Here is a 24,116-nt window from a genome sequence, read left to right as displayed (position 1 = left end):
TGGTGCCGTCTCACCATGAACATGCGACTCCACTGGGGGTCGTTGAGAGTGGCCTCCATCATGAACAGCTCCACAGTCTGGGACGGGTGACGCGTCAGGAACTTAATTAGCGGCTCCCTGAACGGACTGCCAGCCTGGAGGAGCGTAGGAGAACAGTCAAGGAAACACGCACGCACAGGCGCGCACACACACACTCACAGACACAGACGTGTGAAAATGCACCCACTAATATCGAGCAATGTAATTGCACAAAGGAACATTACCTCCCCCCCTGACAAAACGCAGACAAAACTTAATTACAGCCTTAATCGTACTGAGAAGCCCTGGTAACAACGTTAGGGAAGCTGAGACAGTTAACCATGACAGAGATTTATGGTCTGACATTTGAAGCTGAAGCGTACCACAGAAAATCAGAAAAGATGGAAATGTAACACCTAAGGTGATGAAATAGACACGAGAGAGAGAGAGAGAGAGAGAGAGAGAGAGAGAGAGAGAGAGAGAGAGAGAGAGAGAGAGAGAGAGAGGAGAATGAGTAGGTTGGGGGGAGGGTGTAAGAGTAGGTTTAGGAGTAGGTTGGGGAGGGGGGGGGTATGAGTAAGTTAGGTTTCTAGACAGATAAACAATGTTTCCATTAGTGGCAGCTTGTAACCCAGGGGAGCTGTACCTCTATGAGCATCGCCCTCTCCGTCTTCATCACCACCTCCAGCAGAGGCTTGACCAGGGTCTGGGGCGCGGCGGGGATCAGGTGGAACAGGTTGATGATGGCCGAACAGATCTTCATCTCCTACAGAGGGGTGGGGGAGGGAGAACGCATTATACGGTTAGAATCAATACCACTTTGCCCTCACCTTGGAACAGACAGACAGACAGACAGACAGCCTTGATGTGCCGTCACTGTGGAGAGACAAGCGGGTGCGTCTCGAAAGTCTAAAGTGGCCTCCTCTCCTCGTCTCCTTCCCTTCCTCTGCACAGATATGGATATGGGACAATGGTGAAATGGATGCGCAGTGTTTTCCCACAGGATTTTGTGAGACTGTGGCAGGTAGACCACGTATTGGTCGGAGCAGCGGGGGGGGGCACTAGTGACCACAGTCTCACCCTGTATGGGAAACACTGGATGCCTACCCAGACAGGCAGTTGCTTTTCCTCCATATCTTTTAGATCTGTGCAGATCAAGGAAAGGAGATGAGGGGAGGAGAATACTTCAGACAGTAGAGATGCAGCCTGGGCTTTCCTAAATGGAGAGAGCCACTTCCAGGGATGTGGAAGCGATGTCACAAGGGAAGACATGGTTGTTGAGATATGGATGGGTGGGGTTAAGGAGGCTGCGTAGTGCATTTAATATATTATCATACAGTCGTCGGGTTTCAGACGCTCTATAAGGCTGTTGGTACACTTACTATCCAGCACCTTTTATACCATCTCATATAAAAATCTGCATATTCAAAATAATTAAATGGCACTAGCTGTTACCCTGAAGACATTGTACTGTTAACTAATAACAACAACTTTAACAACTTTAACAACTTTAACAACTTTAACAAAGTTCTTGGAATGAAATGAAAGATGGTGGGGCGGGGGGGTTGTACCACCTAGGGAGCACACAGTGTAGTGTCCCGGAGCCCAAACAGGAACACAGACATGTACACAGAAATACAGGGCAAACCACCAGCACCAATCACCACTACCACAACAGTTCAACTACGGTTCAACCACAACCACAGTGATGGAGCGTCACCAACAGGGGGCGCAACACAGGACCCAGTCTCACCTCGACTCCCTCCAATGCAGGCTGTGCCGGAATGGAAGACAATGGAAAGAGTCAGCAAAGCAGTGTGTGTGTGTGTGTCTGTGTGTGTGTGTGGGGGGGGGGGGGGGGGGGGGGGGGGGATGGGTGGATGAGGGATGGTATGGCGTGGATGGTATGGTAGTGTGTGTGTGCGGCCAAATTATAATTATTATTATGAGACAAAGAGGAGCTAAGATCCAGTCTGGAACCCCAAGACTCTAAATAGCTTTAATTTTCATACACAGATATGGAAGGGGAGAGCAAAATATTACATTAGAGAATAATCCTGCTATTTTAGAGGTAGCCTAAACTCTTCACCGCCCAGCTACATACAGACATACATGGCTTGACTGCTCAGATGGATGATTCCAGAGCAGAATTTGGTTAAATCTCTGTGGGTGACCCCGTGACCCCAAGCTCATCGTCAACGGCGGCCCTGCTGTCAGACGCTCAAAGGGAAGTGGAGAGGCGGGGGAACAGAGTGCCAATTTGCATCTAATTATGGCGCCGTTTGAGGAGCAGAGAAAGGAAAAAGGAGGGAATAATGGATGCTGTTTCTGCGGAACAGGCTGCCTCTTCCTCTCACCTTTTCTTTCCCCTTACAAGGTTATCTGTCGGGGAGATAACAAGCAGACGCAGCACTGGGCCCAGAACTGGGAGCCTGGCGCCTAATTAATCATTGATTGTAATATGGCCACTCACTTCTCATCTGGGGTGGCCAGACTGATGCCCGAGAGTTTAGAAAAAGTGAGTGTGTGTGTGTGTGTGTGTGTGTGTATGTGTGTATGTGTGTGTGTATGGGCATGGGGGGCGGCTCAATAGGTGTTGGTATTACATGGCCACTTAGCTGTTGATGTGGGACTTAGCACTCAGTAAGATGCCAGTAGTCAGTTCTATCCCCTGAGCTCAGAATGGGGAATAACAGGGGCTAGCTCATACTCACACTGCCATCGCTGCGCTGACCTCCCTTGTGGGTTATCACCACCACCTCCATCCACTTCCTCAAGTGTTGCTGAGAAACAGGATTAACAGGATTAACAATAAAACAATTTTTAACACACACAGTGCAACCTAAAAATGTTTTGTCTGTTTCAAAACAGTGGTTTCAAACGGCGCCATTTCCTTACCATCATCTGGTCACAGAACTTGTCGTTGAAGGAGTTGGGGAAGAGGCGTGTGACGGAGGTCAGTCTGTTGACTACGTTGAGTGTCAGACTGCGGTAGTCACCCAGCATCATCAGCAGGGGGCGCATGTGAGTGTGGATCTGGTCCACCTCGATAGTGGCACCCTCCAGGAACTGTCGCAAAACAAACACAATACTTTTAATTAAAATCAGATCTAGAGTAAACAGCCCACAGCCAATCAGTGTAATTTTTGAATTTCAGTTGTTTACTATAGCTATACTATATTTACTATGCCAATCAGTGTAATTTCATAAATACCAGATCTCTATGGTAAAACACCCCATTTCGTCAATTGTCCCAGTGGTGTCTGAGGTATCGCGTGTGACATATGAACGGACAGAGACAGATCTACAGTACCCTCCCCGATTTTAACGTGGGGGACAAAACAAATCACCATTCATTTAAACACTGAACATGCCTGAGGACAATCTGGGTGGGTGTTTTGCACTCAGCACCTAAAAAGTCTGCCGTACATAGTCATTCTGAAACCCATAACATAGTGCAACCTCAGGCCCCATATCCAGCATTAGAAAACTAGAAATAAATTGGGTTCTCTGTTCCAAGGCCTAAAATTGAATCACCATCTCTCACCACAACTCATATTCTCTCTGTACATTAGACCTAGCCTTGTCAACCCCCCAGCTCAGTAAACAGCTCAGGATCCACTGTGTCTCCATTAACACCGAAAGGCCACTCCAATAAGGGCAGGGCCGGTCATACCGAGAGAGATAATGATAAAGAGAGGGCTATAACAGAGGGAGAGGGAGAGGGGGAGGGGGAGAGAGAGAGAGAGAGGGTGATGATGCATCGCAGCCACATTCATTTTCCACTAAAGAACAAACACTCCATCCTGTATCGATCGCCACCTGGCAACGCTCATTAGTGTTAGCAGGGCACAGAAGAAAGGATGGGGACAGAATAGGGAGGAAAATGAAAGGATAGAGAAAGGTGTGAAGGGGTACAGGGATGGGAGGAAGGATAGATAGAGATATGGAAGGAGGGAGGGGGTAGAGGTCAGTGTGGAAGGATAGAGATAGGTGTATCAAGAAGGACGGCAGGGTGACCGAAAAGATAAGCATTATAATACAATCCAAAGAAAAATGTAAATAAGAATAATAAAAACAGTGAATAAAATAGATAGAGTTTTTGGCATTTAGTAGACGCCTTTATCCAAAGCGACTTACAACTAGGGATGCTCCGATTTATCGGCCACCGATTTAAATCGGCCGATTTCACTCCAAATGACTCGATCGGTGATCGGCAAAAATGGCCGATCGCAAAAACCGATCTTTTTTCTTCTTTTTTTTTTTTTTTCCTGGGGAAGACAGATAACTGAACAGAAAACATAGGAGGACGTAACAGTATGTAAACCATGAAGGCCACGTTTATGATGTCTTTTATACAGCCATATCGACTGACTTGGGCTTCAGGCCCTAACTGGGTGATAGGCCAGACCTTTACTATGCCATAAAAATGGGTCTGCGTTTGCTTGGTGCCTAATGGATCAAAACTTTTGTCTAAAAAGCAAAAAATATTTAGGCTATCCAGTCAGTTATGTATTTAAAAAAAATCGGTATCGGTATCGGTTGATCTTGAGGAAACAAATCGGTGATCGGTATCGGCCCCAAAAATCCAGATCGGAGCATCCCTGCTTACAACAACTACATTTGACTAAGTACGTGAATCATCTCTCCATCAGTCAAAGCAGGACAAAGTAATCGATGCTCGGACCAGGGCCCATTGGCAGTCATAATGCTAGAGGAAAGAAGAATTAAGAGGCAGGCGTGTAGTTACTGACCTTTCTCATGCAGGCCTCTCCTGCCTCCTGCAGCTCACTGTTGGTGGAGTTGAGGGCTTTGAAAAGGGCAGCGATGATCTTCTCTCTGGACTGGGGCAGGTAGTTACAGGCAGCCAGAGCATCTACAACACACAGAAGGACACAAAACACAATTTCGTTGCTGTTTTTCTTCTGATCAATAAGGGGGCAACACACTGACAAACTGTGTAACAAAATATCCTTTGATTGGTGATGGGTTGTTGTGTTTTCTGTGCTGCTGTGGTGAGCGTCGACATGGTCAGGACTACAACTCCCAGGTACTCACTGAGGGCGGCGATGCGTAAGGGCACCAGTGAGGGCAGACTCTTATAGCAGGGCAGCTTCATCAGGGCAGCGTCTTCCGCCTCACACAGGTTCAGCAGCTGGACAAACACACAGGCGGATCAATACGATTGAAAGAGACGCCTCAGTACTTACGCAAACTGTCTCAACGGACAACTCAATAAGGCAACTGCCTTATTATGTATTTAATATCTAAAAACAACCCAGTCCAGCCGCGTCCGGTGCTAGCTCCCATGGCGACAGAGTTAACCCTGTTGCCATGGCGGCAGCAGCGGCAGTCGTGTCCCCCTACCCCTCACCTCGGTGTAGAAGACCTTGTGCTCCATGACGTTGAGGTCCATGGTGAAGAGGCGTGGCTGCAGGGTGGTGCAGAAGGTGTTGCCCTCCATCAGGCCGATCTGGGCGTTGGCAGGCTGGTGGCGTAGCAGGTGCTTCTTAGGGGGGACCATGTCCTGTAACACCTGGAGAAAAGACAGGCAGGGGGCGGTGGGTAAGGTTAAAAGATAGTTAGAGTTACATACAATAACATACAGATATCTCCACCAGATAGGAAGACAAAACCAGAATCCTGGACCCAGACCAAGGCTGAGAGATCTAGACTCCGGCCCAATCCCAATTCACCCCGTGGCCCTACATTTTACCCCTACCCCTCAGTTTTGCACGTTCACATGTAGGGTAGGGGGCCTCAATTCTTGTTGGCATGTAGGGGTAGGGCCAAGTGGGAGGGCTACATAGCCCTCCAAACTGTTTTTTCCGATGCACTCTCTAAACGAGTTACAAACGGAGTGTTATGCGAAATCCCAGAATGCCTTGCGAATCATTGGCAAGATACTGGCACACACAAGCAATGAAGACAAATTATGTCATTATTTTCTTCGGTAATAAAGATTTTAAAAATTAGGATAACCATGGTATTATCTTAGAATTATTATTATTATATATTATATAGATTCATAAATATTATCTTATAGACCTTTCCTTTATAACAAGCATAACAAAAACATTGCTAGTATACCGATGTTTCTAGCTAGCAATCTAACATTACAACAATTAAATTAAAACAACATTTTGACATATTTCCATGTCACATTTCCCCCCTTGGATGGCATATGATGCCCGAAATGTTACTACAGTCCAGCCGCGTTGTTGCACTTGTTACCGCTCCTGTAATATCAGTGCAGACTGGCAGGGTAGGAGCACAGGTTGCTACCCTACAGAGCACCGCTATTCTGTCATGAACCTGGTAATGAAGCATTGTTCTTTATTATTTTAGGACTTGTTTGGTCGATTGATAGTGTGAAAGTTGTGAATGAATCGCGAGCGTCCATGCTTTCCTATGATACTACTGGTGACGTATCAGGGTCTTGAAGGGTTATCCCATTTCATAGGGGAAGATTTCAACCACTACCCCTTGTAACCAGAGGGGCAAGCCGAAAAGCGAGTGGCACTCCAAGGGGTAGGGGTGAAAATGAGATGGGATTGGGCCTCCACCTCCGATTACTACTACAGGCCATGTATGCTTACAAAGTAATAGTGAACTGTACATTGTATTGGTCTTCGTAGTTTTAGCCTCATGATTGAGGATTTAGATGAAGCGCCCTGTCATACAAGACACTGCATCATGCAGACTCCGACCCTCACCTCTTTGTGAGGCTCCATGATGATGGTGACGCTCTTCCCCGTGACCTGGGCCAGCACCTGAAGGGAGTGCATGGCCTGCTTCCTGACTGTGGAGTTAGGGGACGTAACCTCCCGCACCAGGTCGTGGGTCACCATGTGGAAGGACTTGTCCTGGGCGGCTAGGAGCTCGTCCGTCTTCTCCTCGTCCTTCAGGGGCATGGCGCAGCGCACCAGCAGCTGCTCCAGGGTGGTCTTCGCCATGGCAACCGCGCCGTTGGACACCTGGGGGGCAGGCAGAGAAGTTAGAGGACATTATTTATCAATACATTCATAAATAACACTTTTTTTTTTTAGAGAAGATTATTCAAAAGTGAAAAGAAATACAAAGCAAATTCCACAATGCTGATCATTGGACAAATAGCCTTTGTGTGTGCAGGTGTAATCTCCCCCCACCTCTCCAGTGAGGTCCATCATGACGAAGAGGAGGGCTTTGAGGAAGGTCAGCTGGTTCTGCAGGACCCAGATGAGGGGCAGTCTCTCCATCAGGAACTTGATGGACACCACACCACCCAGCTTGGCGTACCAGGCCTGCTCGTAGCAGCACGCACACAGACGCTCCACGATATAGGAGAACAGAGGGAGCTGGCACGCCTGCGGAGGGAAGGGAGAAAGGAGAGGTGGAGGGAGAAAGGGGGGTACGGAGAGAGGAGAGGTGGAAGGAAGGGGAGAGGGGGAGGAGAAGGAGGAATGAATGGGAAGAGGAACAGAAAGAAAAAAGTTAAAAACAAATCCACAGATACTTGACAAACCTTAATTCTCCAAGGCAATCAACCAAAGACTTAATCTCTATTCAATATTCATAATTTGACCCTAATGCTGAGAAATAAATGACTCCACTTCTCCCCCTTCTAACCCAGAGCTCCTCACCCTCTCCTTAGAGCCCAGGATGATGCTCGCCACGTCGAAGATGACCGCCAGCGCCACCTCTCCTATCTTACACAGCTCCTTCTCCTCATAGGCCATGCAGATGGCGATGGCGTCGATCAGAACCAGCGGGTCCATGCCCTTAGAACCGTTCTCCTCACTGTGGAACATGGCCGTGCTGGGCTGGCTGCCCGTCTGGTAGCACTGCAGCAGGAATGGACCTGGGAGGGAGGGAGGCAGAGGGGGAGAGAGATAAATTGAGTTAGTGCTTATCATGTGACAGACATACATAAAGAAAGAATGAGACAGAAAAAGAGCACACGAGAGAGAGATGTCAAGACTGAACAACAGACATGGACATCAGGGAAATGGCGGAGGGAGAGAGGGAGAGAAGAGGAACAGTCTCTCACCACACTGCTGTGCCACCGCCACCATGGTGTAGTGCCGTATGAGGCTGGCCACGAAGGGCAGGGCGCTGGGCCGCAGGTCCTTAATGACAGCCGACATGAACGCCCCCGTCAGCGCCTGCTCAAAGGTCCGGCGGGCGGGCGTGTCCTGGGCCTTGTAGCGGTGGGAGATGATAACGCTGGGGATCCACTTCTCAGTGAAACTGGAGCACAAACACAACAAACACAAAACATTAACGTCATATGACATTTAATCATTAATCGTGTAGAGAGTCTAACATACCCAACACGGCACCTGTTGCCTTTGTTTTCATTCTGAGGTAACAGACGGAGAGATTGGAAATGTCTCTGTGTGTTGGTTCTAACAGTGGCGTTTAAAGGCTGGGGGGGGGGGGGGGGGGGGGGGCAGCTAGTCCATGTGCCTGGCTGGTTGGTGTCAGCCTGCCTGCCTCTCTGAGGCTGTGTTATTTACTCCAGCTGATGGGGACGGGCAGGGTGGCGTGATTGAGCGGCTGTTTTCTCCATGCTTGAGCTTGTGTTTTATAATGCCAGATGCCAGGGGCAGGCCTGATGGATTGCTCCATTTCATTATCGCCATTTAAAAGACTTTGCTTTAGGAAAGAGGGGGGGGGTTCGACAGACTGCCAGATCAATTCCCTTTCATTCATTCATGGCCCTCCTACTTCGAGGGAGCTCTATTCTCTGAGCTTGGCATTTGGGCGATATTAAATAAAGCTCTCCGCCTCTATTTTTGAAAGGTCTTTTCACAGTGACCGACCGGCGAGACTGAGAGAGAGGGAGGGAGGGAGGGAGAGAGAGGGAGAGAGAATGAAGGGATGGAAGAGAAAAACAAGAGGACGTCATGAATCAAGACATCTGACAGAGGCAGGCGACGGGCGCGGCCCCCCGATCATAACTGACACACTTCATTATCTCTGCGGGAGTGTGTGACCGGGCTAGAGTGTGTGTGAGCGGCAGGGGTAGAGCACAGCGTAAACAGACAGGGGAAAGTCAATTAGCCCCTGCCCGGGGATCAATGATGGTAATGCGACCCTCACTTCTGCCCTCCATTTCATCCCTCTTTCTCTCTCTCTCTTTTTCCCTTGCAGTGAAGCCTAAGTGTGTGAGAGTAATTAGCCGCTTCAACACTTGAGTCAGAGCTGATGAGGCAGCATGTGGCCGGGAGATGGAGCATGTGATTGGAGGGGGGGGGGGGGGGGGGGGGGCTGGGGTGCAGTGGGGTCACAGGGGGGGCTGTCAAGGTTAAAAGGGGGAGGTCCCGAGTTGTCAGGACAACAGATTGTGTGTGTGTGTGCGCGTCCTCACTTGGGGTGTGCCAAGAGCTGGTACAGCGCGTGTTTGTTGTCATCCAGGCTGGTCATGGTCACCAGGAAGCACTTGATGACCTCCCAGGCCTGCCGGCGGTAGTAGGGCTCAGTGTTGGCACTCTTCAGGCAGTCCAGAGCGGTCTCAATCGCCTGGGAAGACACAATCCAAATAAATAGTCACACTTAACATGAACGACCAACGGTTAACATTAACCCCCAAATAATACAAACGTAAACTTATCTTTCTTCAGCTGAGGAAAGTCGATAACCTTTTTTTATTATCAAAGCTACTAGCCTGTTAAAGTGAGCCCTGCTACGTGGAACAGGGCAGGGAGTGTGTGTTTAACTCGTGGCTGAGGCAGCTCACAGTGGCCTGTCATATAATGAGAAAGGCTGTTTCCGCTGGCGAGCAGAGACCATTAAAAGTGCCAGATTATGAGCTGACAAGCGAAAGCGGACGGATACTTAAGAGGCAGAAAATGAACTAATTAACGCCACTCAGAGAGGAGCAAGAAGGCTGGACGTGTCTGGTGAGGAGGAGAGCTGAAGAGGAGACTGCATAATTGAATTGTAGACCTGTCAGCATGGAACTACGCTGCAGAGACATGCTCTCAATAGATCAAACCGAAGTACACAAACTTTGGAAAAAAAAGATATATATATATTTATTTATTTAGGATGAATAGAGCTGAAAATATGTGTTGCCCTTTGAAAAGCCGAGCTCCCTTGAAAGAAGGAAGAGAAGGAAACGACAACAACAAAATAGAGAGGACAACAGGGTGGGCAAAAAAAAAAGATGAAAATATTTCCGTGGGGAATGCGCTGTGCCACGGCGTTGCCATGGTGAGATGTGAGACATTATAATAAATGTCACCTGACCTTGTTCACACACACAGAGCGTTCCGTTGAGGCCTCCCTGTGAAAGCCATGTCATTTTTCAACCGCTTATGACCTTTCAGATAGAGCACCTGTCCTTCGGGGAACATGGCACAGGGGGTTTAAGGTCCACCAACCCAACCCATGACATTTATCACCAAGTGTCAACATGCTGACCAGAAGTTCTTTAGGACACAAATAGACTGTGATGTGGGAAAAGCCTATAAGTAATAAGAAATAAGCTACATGACTCACACTATAATGTGTAATCATGTCAATCAATCCATTTGATTATCAATGTTGCTGTAAAGGGCATGTTTTAGTCAAATCCAAGGCAAACTAATTGAAAGTCCGCCACACAAGCACAGAGGAGTGATCACAGAGGCAGTGTCTGCACGTGGGCCGATATCAACCCAGGCACACGCATGCACCGTGTGAGATGCGGCACCATGTTTGACAAGTTAAGTGAGCTGCTTCGGGGGAGAGTGTGTGTGTGTATTTGTGGATTCCCTGTTTGTCCCCGGCAGAGACAGAAACGGGAGTTAGTCCCAGGCAGTAGACGTGATGAGCCCAACACCTGGTCTAATCTGAAGAGACAGAGCCAAGTTATGGGCCCTGAGAGCATCTGCAGCCTCGAGCACTCACATCAGACCTGAGAATGCTAATGAAATTACACCACCGGAGAGGGGGGGGAGAGAGGGGAAGAAGGAGAGAGAGCGGACGAGCAAGGTGGTGGTGATGGTGGGGGGGGGGGGGGAGGTTGGGGACGCTATCAGTGGCATCCATCTTGGAGAAGCAACGCAATTACAGAGATGACAGTGTGTGTTGTGCCTGGGCCGTTGCTAGCGGCAGACAAGAGAGAGAGAGAGCAGCCATTAGTGAGAGTAAATAATCCCGTCATGGCGGGCCAGGCAGATTGATTAGGGACTGGCGATGAGGAGCGGCGTAGGGCCTGATGATGTATTTAATTACCTGGGGAAGACACTGTCTCCTCTCACCGAGACTGCCCTCTGACAAGGATTCATTATTTTCTGAAAAGAACAATCACACGTATTCTACCACTTCCAACTGTTCCCTGTTCTCTTTGTGTTGTTTGAAATCTAAAGCTGGAAGAAGGGCACGATGGCGCAGCATGGAGTGTAGGGTTTAGAAGTTGCGTCTAGGATGACGATAGGATGATTCCTCTGTTTGTTTTTCCTGACACATCATTCAAAGACAAATTCATGACTAATTGTTTTCGCTCGAGTGCTTTCACCTCAAGACAACCCAACGTCCCGGTTGCTGGCACGATAACAAACATTCCATGAAAGCAGGAAGTATCTTCGAACGTCTTGATGCTCCCTTCCAAACCAAATGTTTTTTTGTGAAACAATTGAGTTAAGTGCCGTAACGGTGGCAGTCGTACCTTCTCCATGGGGAGCTGGATAGAGGCCTTGCAGTCAGTAAACTCTGCCTTGATGCTTGGGCCCTGCACTTCCGTTACCACATACTGCAGCCTCTGGGACTCCTTCAGCATCTTCCTGTTGCTGCCGCCAAACTTCCCCAGCACCCGGTATGCCACATGGGAGATGGTCTCCGCAGGGTTACGCAGAGTCCTCCACAGTGCCTGGAGATGACGGGGAGGGGGGGGGACAAAAAGGTACAAAAGGTAAAGTCATACAAAAGGTAAAGTGTGTTGAAATGCCTTGTGTCTGATGAGTGATGGGAGTATGGCTGCAGGTTAAGTAGTTAGGGCATGTGGCTCTCAGATCTTATCAGTTATACTTTCAGCGCCCAGTTTCATATAGGTACACAAACAGACACACTCACACTCAATCCCATTTACACTCTCACAAACACACGTACCTTTTGCTGGACTAAAGCGTATCGCTCTCATCACAGAGCCCCTGCTGATGATTGTGCCTATACACCGTCACCTACTTTGCACATGCTCAGTGAACAAGCAGGGGTTTAACTCCAGCTAGTATATGAGTGTGCTGCTAATACACATTGCTTTCAAATTCATTTAATTCCCTAGTTTTAAAGACATAGGCGTGTCCTAGTTAGCTCACCTGCATGAGTTCGGCTCTGACGGGCTGAATGTGGTCGTAGAGGAAGTCCGGCTGCAGGTTGTCCACACACAGCTCCAGAGTGCGCAGGCCCTGGCTGACGAGCGTCTGGGAGCCGTTGAGGGCCGACACCAGAGGGTCCATCAGCATGGGCAGGTAGGGCAGCAGGGAGCTGAGGCGCACCGGCACCGTCAGACACAGCTCCACAAACAGGTCCTTCATGTGCTGCTTGTGCAGGCCGCTTTGGAGCATGTTCAACCCTGAGCCCAGGAGAGGACGTTCAAATGCGAGATTAACACAGTCCCATCAGTTCAAGAAAGAACTTTGCAGGTGCAGTTCCAACATCCATCAGAGTACACTTGCACAGAGGGACATTGTTCAAAAAGTAAACTGCATCCAAATGTCCAGGTCAGTCTGGACATGTGACAACTGCAGTACATAATGCAGTACATAATCTATGTACATAATCTATCTAACATCTATACTTGTTTCTATAGAGGGTGTATTCGTGCTGTGCAACCTACCTTTGTACATTGAGTTTGCCTTTGATAATGGCCATCAATAATCTAATGTTTCATTTCACTTTATTATAAATTGTTTTGGGTTCAGTCTGCTGTCATCCATCCTTAATGAGCGATTAGAAACCTGCCTGGCCGCCACAATCTATCTGGTCTCAGCAGGGGCTCTCAGATCTTATCAGTTATACTTTCAGCGCCCAGTTTCATATAGGTACACAAACAGACACACTCGCACTCAATCCCATTTACACTCTCACAAACACACGTACCTTTTGCTGGACTAAAGCGTATCGCTCTCATCACAGAGCCCCTGCTGATGATTGCGCCTATACACCGTCACCTACTTTGCACATGCTCAGTGTGAACAAGCAGGGGTTTACTCCAGCTAGTATACGAGTGTGCTAATACACATGGTCGTATTAGTGCCGTGCAACCTACCCTGTAGCAGGTTTGGTAAGAGGGGCAGGAACTCCTGGTAGAGGAGATCATGGCTGCCTCCTCCAATGGAGCGGAAGAGAGCCCTGAGAAGTAGGAAGTAGTTGTAGGGCTCCTTAGCGGATTGGGCCAGCTCCATGGAGCTGTTCACGATCTTGTGCAGGTGGGGCTGAGGAAAGGGGACGGGGACGCATACTGTTAGTGCCTTTCAACACAAGCTTGACTGTCTTTTCAGGCAAACATGACATTTCCACAAACAACAACGTAGTCTAACCGAACACTGTAACACATAAAGGTACGGCTCGTAAAAGAGTCTCTAACCTTGAGCATCTGTTCGTTCTCTGCGGCGAAAAGGGACACAGAGCCAAACACCAGTTTGAAGAGTTTGAGGTAGAGGTTGGACAGCTCCACGTTGGAGCCCATCTCAGGGAGCCTCTCCAGCAGATACTCCACAAGGATGGTAGCGAAGAGAGCCGAAGTGGACAGGTTAGCCAGGAACGAGTTCGCCACGATCTGGAATAACAAGGCGGTGATGATGTTGACATGATGGTTGGATAACTGTGAGTCATCCATTACAGTTAAGCTATATCGTCACTGCATTGCTGAAATTCTGTACAATCTGCTCATGATAATTCATTTAGATAATTGTCTGATGTTTGAGGAAAATCTGCATTGTAAACTAATATGTCTCCCTTACACCTAAACCTCACCACCGACCTTACCTCAGCGGCTCGTGTGCATGGTGGAACTTTTGCTGGATGGACTTTTTAGAGCGTCTCTACTGGAAGCTTGTTTTTCTTACGGCTCTAAGTGCGTCTCTACCGCGGCGCTGCTACAGTCAGCCCTATCTTTTTTTATTTTAAAATTTGTTTTTTCAGATTTTATCCCCTTTTTCACCCAATTTGGTAGCCAATTGAACCCAACCTAGCATCCAATTATCCCCTGCCTATTGCGTAGGATCCGCCGCACGACCCCGTGGCCGGCAGTCCCAGAGGAGGGCGCCAGGCAGACTAGCTGACTGGCTCCTCGAGCCCAGTACCGTTACTCCAGCACCAGACGGGGGCGGTGTTGCGCGACGGATCCTTGTCCGGAACTACTCCTATACCGCCCTCGGGAGCGGCCGCCCAATATGTCGCTCCCCGTGTGTGCCCCAGCCATATCCGGATCTGGCGAGCTGGGATACGATCCCAGTCCCCGGTGGGCAACTTGCACTAGTGGCCAGTGCTTAGACCGCTACACCACCGCGGGGCACCAGTCAGCCCTACCTTTGTACATTGAGTTTGCCTTTGATAATGGCCATCAATAATCTAATGTTTCATCTCACTTCATTATAAATTGTTTTGGGTTCAGTCTGCTGTCGTCCATCCTTAATGAGCGATTAGAAACCTGCCTGGCCGCCACAATCTATCTGGTCTCAGCAGGGGCTCTCAGATCTTATCAGTTATACTTTCAGCGCCCAGTTTCATATAGGTACACAAACAGACACACTCGCACTCAATCCCATTTACACTCTCTCACAAACACACGTACCTTTTGCTGGACTAAAGCGTATCGCTCTCATCACAGAGCCCCTGCTGATGATTGAGCCTATACACCGTCACCTACTTTGCACATGCACAGTGAACAAGCAGGGGTTTACTCCAGCTAGTATATGAGTGTGCTAATACACATTGCTTTCAAATTCATTTCATTCCCTAGTTTTAAAGACATACCCCTGTGTGACCAATAACTGAGCTAGAGAGAGGAAGTTCAGTTGGTCACCTGCAGGGCGTAGTTCTTGGAGATCCTCTCCACCATGTAGGGCACGGTGGTCTGGAAGATCTCTTTGAAGGTGAGGGGGTTCATCATGGTGAAGACTCCAGCGAAGTGCTCAAGCACCTCTTTCTCCTCCTTCATCCGGACCGTCTGACAGTTGGCCACGCGGATGTAAGTCTGCTGGTTGTTGGCAATCTGTACCTAGCCATGAGGGGGGATTGGGCGCTGTTATACCCTGTATAACTGTCCTGAGGTACTTAGAAATCAAACAGTGGAGTGGATGTATTTGAAATGTATTCACTAAACAAATTGCCTTGGAATCCAAACACATTGCATTTCTCATAAGGCACGGCTCCCAAAGGCAGGTTTGTTTACTAGTGAGGCTAATTGTTTCATTGATTGACACTGCCAAGGAGAGTCCATCCATATTAGATAATCCACTACTGGTTCAGGTTGGCTGTGCGCTGGCAGTCGTACCTGGTAGATGTCCAGGGCCTGCATGGCATACTTCACCAGCTTGATGTAGATCTGGGTCTCCTTGGGCTGCAGCTGCTTGTTGGGGATGAATTGGGCCTCTAGAAGACAAGACAAACACACACAGGAGAGAGGTTAGATGTCACTTTATCCTGGGCAAAAGTTAGAAATTCTCTTCAAGGTCTCCCTATCACCATAAAAATCTCTATGTCACGTACTGCAGAATGGAAACAATCACTGGAGACGTTTATCATTTTAGGAGACAGATGTCACCGTTATGACTGCTAGCAAAAGTAGATTTGAGTAGTTTGCAGTAATTTACTGACAATTTTGTCACCCGTTTTGTATACATTCTGCAGGTTGTGATGTCTCGTCTTTCATTGTCTATTGAGATATAATAATAATAACTTTATTTGTATAGCACTTTACATCAAAGTGCTTTACAATAGGTAATAGAGATGGGAGCAATTACTGGCATCTTGGTGCCAATCTTGTCCTTCCATGTACACCACATACAAACACCACAACAGTATCGCATCTCAGAGTACTCAACAGACATATCTATTGATTTCTCACCTCCGGGAGCCTTGCAGGAGGTGATCCCCCAGGTGATGGTCTTCACCCCACAGACCAGGGTCTTCACCAGGCTGCGGCAGTCTGACACCTGGAACGTCTGCTTGTCCTCCTTCTCCCCCGGCCGGTCCACGCTGGCGCCCGTGGAGGGAGGCGCGGGGGTGACGGGGGTGGGGGGCGCAGAAGGAGGGAGGGCCGGGAGGGCCGGGGCGGCCACCGTAGGGGTGGCCGGGACCCCGGGTAATGTCGCAGTGTCGACCACACCCATCTCGGACTGGGGCTTGCACTTCTTGAAGATGGTGACCAGCTGGTAGCGCGCGATGGTGTGGAACTTCAACACAAACACCTGATAGGAGAGGGAGAGATTTAGGACTCATACTTACGAGTCATACAGCATGACACTTAGAGGAACCGCCTTTGTGTCGTGCTGCCTCCCAGGATGTTGTTCCCCTCCTTACATTTCAGTCTTGACCCGTTGGTCTCACCTCCAGTATTCCCAAGAGTATGCACCTGTCTCTCTTACCTCACAGCATGTCTGTCCCCCTCCCCCTCTCTCTCTCTCTCTCTCTCTCTCTCTCTCTCTCTCTCTCTCTCTCTCTCTCTCTCTCTCTCGCTCTCTCTCTCACCTCAGGTAACCTCCTCAGTATCTCCCTCTCTCTTTCCTTCCTTCTTAACTCCCAGCATATCAACCCCCCCTCCTCCTTACCTCCCTCTATCACCTCTAGCATCCTCATCAGCATGTCCCTCTCTTCTTCCTTCCTTCTTAACTCCCGGCAAACCAACCACACCCCACCTCTCTCTTATCTCTCCATTTCTCACCTCCAGCATCCTCATCAGTATGTCTCGCCCGTTGCCATTCTCCTGTTCGCTCTTGGAGCGGATGCAGTCCACCAGGTTGAGCAGCAGTTTGCAGGACATGGTCTGGATGCTGCTGGGCAGGGACTCGTCATCGATGTTCTTGGCGAAGAGCTGCACGGCCAGCGACAGGTCCGTCAGGGGCAGGTTCTGACGCACGTGGTGCACCAGGTCAGCCAGCGTGCTGTACGCCAGGGGTCTGGGATTCAGAGAGCAGAGTTGAATCAGTGTTTCAAATGTGGTGTTTTGGGGGGTATGAAAAGGAAAAAGAAAAGGGTGAAGACAGCTTTCCCTTTTAATATTTCACTGAGGATACCCTTAGTAAACCGTCTTCGGGTTAGGCCTATACATTTCACATTAAATGTCAGTTCCTTTTCCTTGAAGCCTCTCTATGACCCAGGCTAAAAGATTCTTATTTCCGTGCTGAGAAAGAACAGGCGGGTTCTCTAACAAAAAAGCATCGGCTCAAAAACCACCAGCGTCCGGATTAAAATGCTGCTTGTTCACTGATCCTAGAGGAGCCGACATTGAAAACCACTGACCCACAGGATCACGAGTTTGACATGGCACTAATAACGTGGGCTGAATTTGGTTCAGCTGAAACCCATTCATGTAGGAGAGGGAGCAGGGGAGGCTGAGGGAGGGCCAAATCTGAGGACGGGCTCGCTGTAATGCATGGAATAGAATGAGGAAAGGTATGAGGAACGGTATCAAAGAAACATGTTTGATACCGTTCCTGATTCCATGCCATGCATTACAATGAGCCTGTCTTCCCATTTCTACTTCCTCCAGCCCTGCAAGGGAGAGAGAGAATGGGAGAGAGAAAGAGAATTACTGACACTAATAGTGCTGCCAGGTCTTATCACCTGAGTTTATTTCACATGTGTGCTAATGAGATATGATGGTTGGTGGGGTGGGGAGGGGGGGTTCAGGTCTACCTGGAGAGCGTTGTCTGACATTGCCTGGACAGCTTGCCCCCTTATGGTGGGGGTGAGGTTGACAGGCTGACAGGCAGAGCTCTGCAGTGCACCAGTCTCCCTAACCACTTAGAAAGCATTTAAATCCAGTCAATTAGTATTCTACTGACCCACCTTTAGCTATTTAATCTGCACCTGGAGGTGCAATCAACCACACAGGGGGGGGTATTGACATAAATGAACACTAGCAAGAGCACACACACTTTCTCACACACACGCACAGACGCACAGACGCTTACCTCAGTGTTTCCCGAGCAGTGTAGCCAGAGCCGATAAGTATGGACTCATCAAAAAGTTTGTCCATGCAAGGGATGAACTCTGCAGCAAAAGACAAAACCAACTGTCAGAACATGATTAAGTGTAGGAGAGAAACATGATTAAGTGTAGGAGAGAAACATGATTAAGTGTAGGAGAGAATGTGTGTGTGTGTGTGTGTGTGTGTGTGTGTGTGTGTGTGTGTGTGTGTGTGTGTGTGTGTGTGTGTGTGTGAGTACGTACGACTGCGCAGGTCAGTGGTGAGGATGTGTTTGGCTGCGATGAGGAGCTCTTTGCGCAGGTGAGCCGTCTCCGATGGGCAATTGGACAGCAGCTGCAGCATGCCCTTCACCATCTGCTGGGAGTACTTCCCCACCAGGTCCTGATGACAGACAGAGAGAGTGGAGAGAGGATGGTTTATAAAGACTTTTGAAGAAACTAAATGGGAGACTTACATTTTGAAACATGCATGGATGTTTTAAGAATTTAAATGGAGTACTATCAAATGCTGCAATTGAGGATGCTACACAAAGCTTGTACCTGGTATATGCGAATGATGTAGGCCAGAAAGGACAGCGTCTTGATCTGAGCCGCAATGAAGTCTGCATACAGCTCCTTATTATACAGCTTGTGTTGCCTGGAATATAAATATTAGGGTTAATTGAACAGTGTTGTAAATGAAAAATCATTTTGCAAGTAAAATTAATGAAACACACACAATCTCACACTCTCAGAGATTAAAGCAAAAAAAAATTCTCCTGACGGAAAAAAAAATTCTGGCCAAATCGGGGCCGGTGGCTTTCCGTGCGCAAAGCGCGCGTGCGATTTTCCGTTTTACGAACTTCTAATGCTTTGACTTTTCTTTCGAAAAATGTGAATACATTTCCGCGTTGTAGAAAATCAATGACACATCGCTAGTCAACTAACTCAGCTTGTTTTGTGAGCCTGCTAACAATGTAAAGTAGTGTTCTAGTTAACTAGGTAGCAGTCCAATCCATTGCGTTGCAGTATTTTGGCTTGAATAGCGAGTTTGTGTTGTGATTCTCAACAACGTTGTTTGAATGATTTACTGAGCTGGCGTTACTTTTTTCAAACCACACACCGCATGTCGGCTATTTCAGCAGCACACACCATGTCCACCTACTTATCACTATGAGGGGTTCAGCGTCAGTGCACCCCGCTGCAAGTTACTGTCGCATAGTTGTAGCCAATACAGGCCTATATGTAGGCTATATAGGCTATATATCATTTATATACCTAATTACCAACATCAAAATAGATTGTATGCCTCTGCAAATCATATTACACCAGGTAAAATCCGTCACAACTTGTAATAAATCCGTCGCAACTTGGAATAAATTGACGGAAATCCGTCGTAGCGACGGAGAACTTTAATCCCTGCACTCTCACACACACACACACACACACGACTAACCTGGCCTGAGGAGAAACTTGCAGCATGATGGTGTTCATGATGAGGGGCACAAATTCCGACACCACATTGTGGATGTTCAGTTTGTACAGCTGTAGAGAGGGGAGCAGGCACACACACACCTGTGAGCACCACAAATGCAGTAGCCTTGACATAACCGGCACATCCAGTTACCTGGTACATACGCACCATTGAGTTGGTGTCGACTGTGCACTCACCTGGTACATCAGCACCACTATGATGGGTAGCTCTGCCAGAACTTTGAGAGAGAGGGAGCCCCGCGGGATGATAGTATGCTGGAGAAACAAGCAAGCACAGATCATCATAATGGTACAGGCATCATCGATTTTACATGACCTGATAGTGAGTGCCACGTAGAAGAACTTTGCTTTCACCTACTCACCTACGACAATATACACTGAAAAATGTATGTACTCACTGCAATGCAGCTAAACGGCATATATTATTACAATGTTGGCCATCACAGCAGGGGGGCTCTCAGATCTTATCAGTTATACTTTCAGCGCCCAGTTTCATAGGTACATAAACAGACACACTCACACTCAATCACATTTGCACTCTCACAAACACACGTACCTTTTACTGGACTAAAGCGTATCACTCTCATCACAGAGCCCCTTCTGATAATTGCTCTTATACATACACATGACCTGATAGTGAGTGCCAAACTTTGCTTCCACCTACTCAGTCTGGTGTAAGACTTTTTTTTTAGGTATTAGAACAGAGCTGGTGAGGCCTGAGATGCTTGGTCAATGTAATATAATGGGGCATGTGCGCCACCCAGTGGTGGTAAGAGGCAGAACAGTGAGGTGGTAGGGGTTAGAACTCACTGTGCGTGTTTCACTGTCCTCCCTCTCAGGAGCGGTCTTCACCAACACTGATGTGATCATCCCCACCATCTCTGGAGAAGGCACTGTGTTGTCAGCAATCACCTGAGGATTCTCAAAGTAGCGGGCCTGAGGGAGAGAGGAGAGAGGGATGATGTAATCTATATTAGTTTTAGTCTTTTTTTTTTTACTAGTTTTGCTTATGTATTGTTGTTATTACATTGTTGTTTTTATTATATTGTTGCTTTTATCTTTATGTCCTATGCATCAACCCACACCAAGTCAATTTCCTGTATGTGCAAATATACTATTATTATCTTATGCAATAAGAAGAACTCTAATTCTAATAAATAGAGAAGAAAGATGTGGAGACATTTTTTAAGGATGCAAAAACACCTCATGTATGCCAGCTCAATAAACGCTCTGCTGCTCCTTCCTCTTACCACAACTTTGGGAAGCTCTTTGTAGATCTGCTTCACAAAGTCCAGAAAGTGATGAATCTGTGAACAAAGGATTAAAACCAATAAATTAATCTAAGTCCAAATCCAACTGCTCAGAATGAAGCTGTGGCCATACAAACGCAGGAAGTTTATCTGTAAGTGGATAATATCTATGGGTGAGTAAAACAGCCTCTCACCTCTTGAGAGATCTGGGGGCGGAACTGCTTGTGGAGCTCAATGATGATGCGCAGGCATATCAGAACGTTCTCTTCACTCTCAATCTGAAACACAGAATGTGACCATTGAGCAAACATGCTACAGTATTGTTATTAGAAGCAATTCCACTGTTACTACACAGGAGTAAAGACAACATAATGTCAAGTGCTATATACTGGAAAGGTATTTGCTTTAGTATTGTACCTCGAGAAAGCGGAACATAACAGACAGGACGTTCTTGGTATGCGGCCGCAGGTGCTCATTGGTGGGTATACGGTGGATGATCTCCAGAACCAACTTCCTCAGTTGCTGCAACAAAGACCAAATATTGAAGTCCACATGCATCATAAAACACCTTTCAGTAACAAATATAAAATGTGAGGTTGTTTATAAATGATAAAGACAGTAAAACAACCAACACAGGTCTATGTAAAAATAGACACACTGACGCCTTTTTAAATATGAGTTAGAGAGGTGTTGAAACAATGTTTCTTTTGTATCAGCTACACACATCTCAGCTAGAGCCTGCTCAACTAAAGTTAGTCAACACCTACACCTACAACAATAACTAAAATTAGTCAACACCTACACCTACAACACTAACTAAAGTTAGTCAACACCTACAACTACAACACTAACTAAAGTTAGTCAAGTGAAAGGACTGTTAGATAGTCGTGTAATTTCTTCCTCAGCAACAAAAACAGATCTGAAGGTCACCCACCCTCTTTTGGAGAGAGGGTGTTTTATTGGATGTTAAAAAGGAATTTAAATTGTTGATTTAAAAAGATGTATTAAAAAGGATGTGAAAAGTCGATGTTGTAAGGGTTTCAGGCGAGCAGGTTCTTTCTCTCTCTAGGTCTCATCTGCAAGAGAAAAGTATATAGACGAGAAGTATATAGACTTCCAATGGAATTTGGCCTTGGAGGCTGTTTTCCCTCGCACCTGATGTTGTGTCTCTGTGTTGTGTACAGGATACAAATGATGGGTAAAAGGTGAGAGGCCTATAGAATATTGTACATTTCCAACAGGGCCCCTGCCTCAGCTTCAGTCAGTTACCTGTGTGGGTTTCTCCTGTAGGAACTGTACTTCTCCATCCTGGAGGAAGGTGAGGAAACGAGGGATGATGTGCTCCAAGAACGTGGAGTACTGAGGTGAGGACGTCACATTCTGAAAGAGAAAAAAGCACTGATCTTGAAAGATGCCAGTCATAATCCTAATGTAATTCACTACTATAGAAAAAAGATAAGCTTAAACACCTCCTTTTCTGCATCTCATTTACATCAATAGCACTGATACTGTAGGCAATTGAAATGGATTGGTCTCCAACTCCATCATATTACTTTTTCTTTTTCCTAGCATTAAACAGGGACACCTACATCTTAACCGTCCCTACTAAAGACCTATTCATCCCCACTATCTTCTGTATTATAAAAATGTTTGTAGTTCTTCCTTCTTCTAGCATTGTGACTGCCAATGGCCCCTGGTCCTGGCATATATTTCTTTTTCTTATGATGTCTGAGGGATAGATGATTCACTTACTTAGACAAATGTATTTCTTGTAAGTTGCCTGGGAAAAAGGCATCTGCTAAATGCCAAAAATGTAATGTAACCTAAACCTACAGTACCTGCCTGGTCGCCAGAATCTATCTGGTCTCAGCAGGGGCTCTCAGATCTTATCAGTTATACTTTCAGCGCCCAGTTTCATATAGGTACATAAACAGACACACTCACACTCAATCACATTTACACTCTCACAAACACACGTACCTTTTGCTGGACTAAAGCATATCGCTCTCATCACAGAGCCCCTGCTGATGATTGCTCCTATACACCGTCACCTATTTTTCCTTCAAACCGTCACCTATTTTGCCTATTTTTTCCATTCTGCATCTCTTTAACCTCAATAGCACTGATACTGTGGATTCGAACTGGATTGGTCTCTAACTACAATCACATTTCCATGATTATCATTAAAGTGATAAAAAAATAGCATTATAAATAGCCACATAGATATCCTATTAGCAAGCTTAGATTGACTTCCTATAACAGTCTCATGATGATACGTTTTGACACTAAAAACATCACTTCGAGGCTCTTCCAGGAAGTCAATTTGAGCTCACAACGAGTATATATCATGAGGTTTGTATGCACAAAGTAATTAAATGTTGGGACCATATGAATAGTGGGCTGATGAGAAAGATACCAAAAATATTGGAAAAAGAATCCTCTTTAACAAAAAGAAGAGAAATGAAGGAGGCCGTTTAACAGTATTGAGACAAAACCATTATTCAAACTCACCTCAAAGTTCTCGCTCACCTCCTGCATCATCTTCAGCTTGGTCTCATCAGCTGGGGGTTGGGGGGGGGAGAAAAAGCATTAAACAGAGACACCTACATCAGCATGGCCATCACAATGTGGTCCTCTGTGGTTCAGTTGGTAGAGCATTGAGCTAACAACGCTTAGGTTGTTGGTTCGATTCTCGCTGGGACAATACACACTGAAAAATGTATGTACTCGCTGCAATGCAGCTAAACGGCATATATTATATAATATAATATTACAATGTTGGCCATCACAGCAAGGGCTCTCAGATCTTATCAGTTATACTTTCAGCGCCCAGTTTCATATAGGTACATAAACAGACACACTCACACTCAATCCCATTTGCACTCTCACAAACACACGTACCTTTTACTGGACTAAAGCGTATCACTCTCATCACAGAGCCCCTGCTGATAATTGCTCTTATACATACACTGTTAGGCTACCTATTTCTCATCGCCGACCAGGTAGGTAACTGCAAGCCAGGGTACCAAATTGAGACATTTCCTTAATGTCCAAATAAATTATCAGGCTGACGCCAAGGACAGTGCTGTTAGTTATTATTTACAATCCCTTGTGTATGATTATGATTCACTTACGTGTGTTGTTGTCCGTGAGGGCTGCCACGAACTGCAGGTACTTCTTCATGAGGGTGGTCTGGTCCACCACGGTGGGGCTGGGGGTGGGCACGAAGGCCATGGTTCCCGCCGGGAGGGACAT

General features: G+C 47.1%; 1 protein-coding gene across 4 annotated transcripts in view; it reads right to left on the bottom strand.

Moving 5' to 3' along the window:
- trrap (transformation/transcription domain-associated protein) overlaps positions 1-24,116 on the bottom strand; it is a gene marked incomplete at both ends in the record, with an annotated part of 72,742 nt that extends 48,626 nt beyond the window's left edge. For 2 of the 4 annotated variants that reach the window (XM_080542212.1, XM_080542213.1), the window contains 32 exons: positions 15-134; positions 665-784; positions 2,733-2,801; positions 2,917-3,087; positions 4,773-4,894; positions 5,077-5,173; positions 5,393-5,554; positions 6,735-6,995; positions 7,167-7,364; positions 7,641-7,858; positions 8,048-8,247; positions 9,371-9,522; positions 11,654-11,854; positions 12,300-12,556; positions 13,253-13,418; positions 13,571-13,762; positions 15,011-15,205; positions 15,482-15,579; positions 16,055-16,397; positions 16,871-17,105; positions 18,123-18,201; positions 18,382-18,520; positions 18,679-18,775; positions 19,574-19,662; positions 19,789-19,866; positions 20,422-20,547; positions 20,862-20,918; positions 21,056-21,139; positions 21,279-21,383; positions 22,131-22,241; positions 23,373-23,422; positions 23,996-24,116. In XM_080542212.1, coding sequence (XP_080398338.1) covers positions 15-134; positions 665-784; positions 2,733-2,801; positions 2,917-3,087; positions 4,773-4,894; positions 5,077-5,173; positions 5,393-5,554; positions 6,735-6,995; positions 7,167-7,364; positions 7,641-7,858; positions 8,048-8,247; positions 9,371-9,522; positions 11,654-11,854; positions 12,300-12,556; positions 13,253-13,418; positions 13,571-13,762; positions 15,011-15,205; positions 15,482-15,579; positions 16,055-16,397; positions 16,871-17,105; positions 18,123-18,201; positions 18,382-18,520; positions 18,679-18,775; positions 19,574-19,662; positions 19,789-19,866; positions 20,422-20,547; positions 20,862-20,918; positions 21,056-21,139; positions 21,279-21,383; positions 22,131-22,241; positions 23,373-23,422; positions 23,996-24,116 — 4,713 coding nt within the window. Of the gene's footprint in view, positions 1-14; positions 135-664; positions 785-1,771; positions 1,793-2,732; positions 2,802-2,916; positions 3,088-4,772; positions 4,895-5,076; positions 5,174-5,392; positions 5,555-6,734; positions 6,996-7,166; positions 7,365-7,640; positions 7,859-8,047; positions 8,248-9,370; positions 9,523-11,653; positions 11,855-12,299; positions 12,557-13,252; positions 13,419-13,570; positions 13,763-15,010; positions 15,206-15,481; positions 15,580-16,054; positions 16,398-16,870; positions 17,106-18,122; positions 18,202-18,381; positions 18,521-18,678; positions 18,776-19,573; positions 19,663-19,788; positions 19,867-20,421; positions 20,548-20,861; positions 20,919-21,055; positions 21,140-21,278; positions 21,384-22,130; positions 22,242-23,372; positions 23,423-23,995 lie in introns of all 4 variants that reach the window. The other 2 variants (XM_080542210.1, XM_080542211.1) reach the window with 2 other exon arrangements.

Source organism: Nansenia antarctica (assembly GCF_963989245.1).
Source record: "Nansenia antarctica genome assembly, chromosome: 11".
NCBI lineage: Eukaryota > Metazoa > Chordata > Actinopteri > Argentiniformes > Microstomatidae > Nansenia > Nansenia antarctica.
Note: the sequence above shows the minus strand (reverse complement) of the source record. Positions and strands in the feature narration are given on the sequence as shown.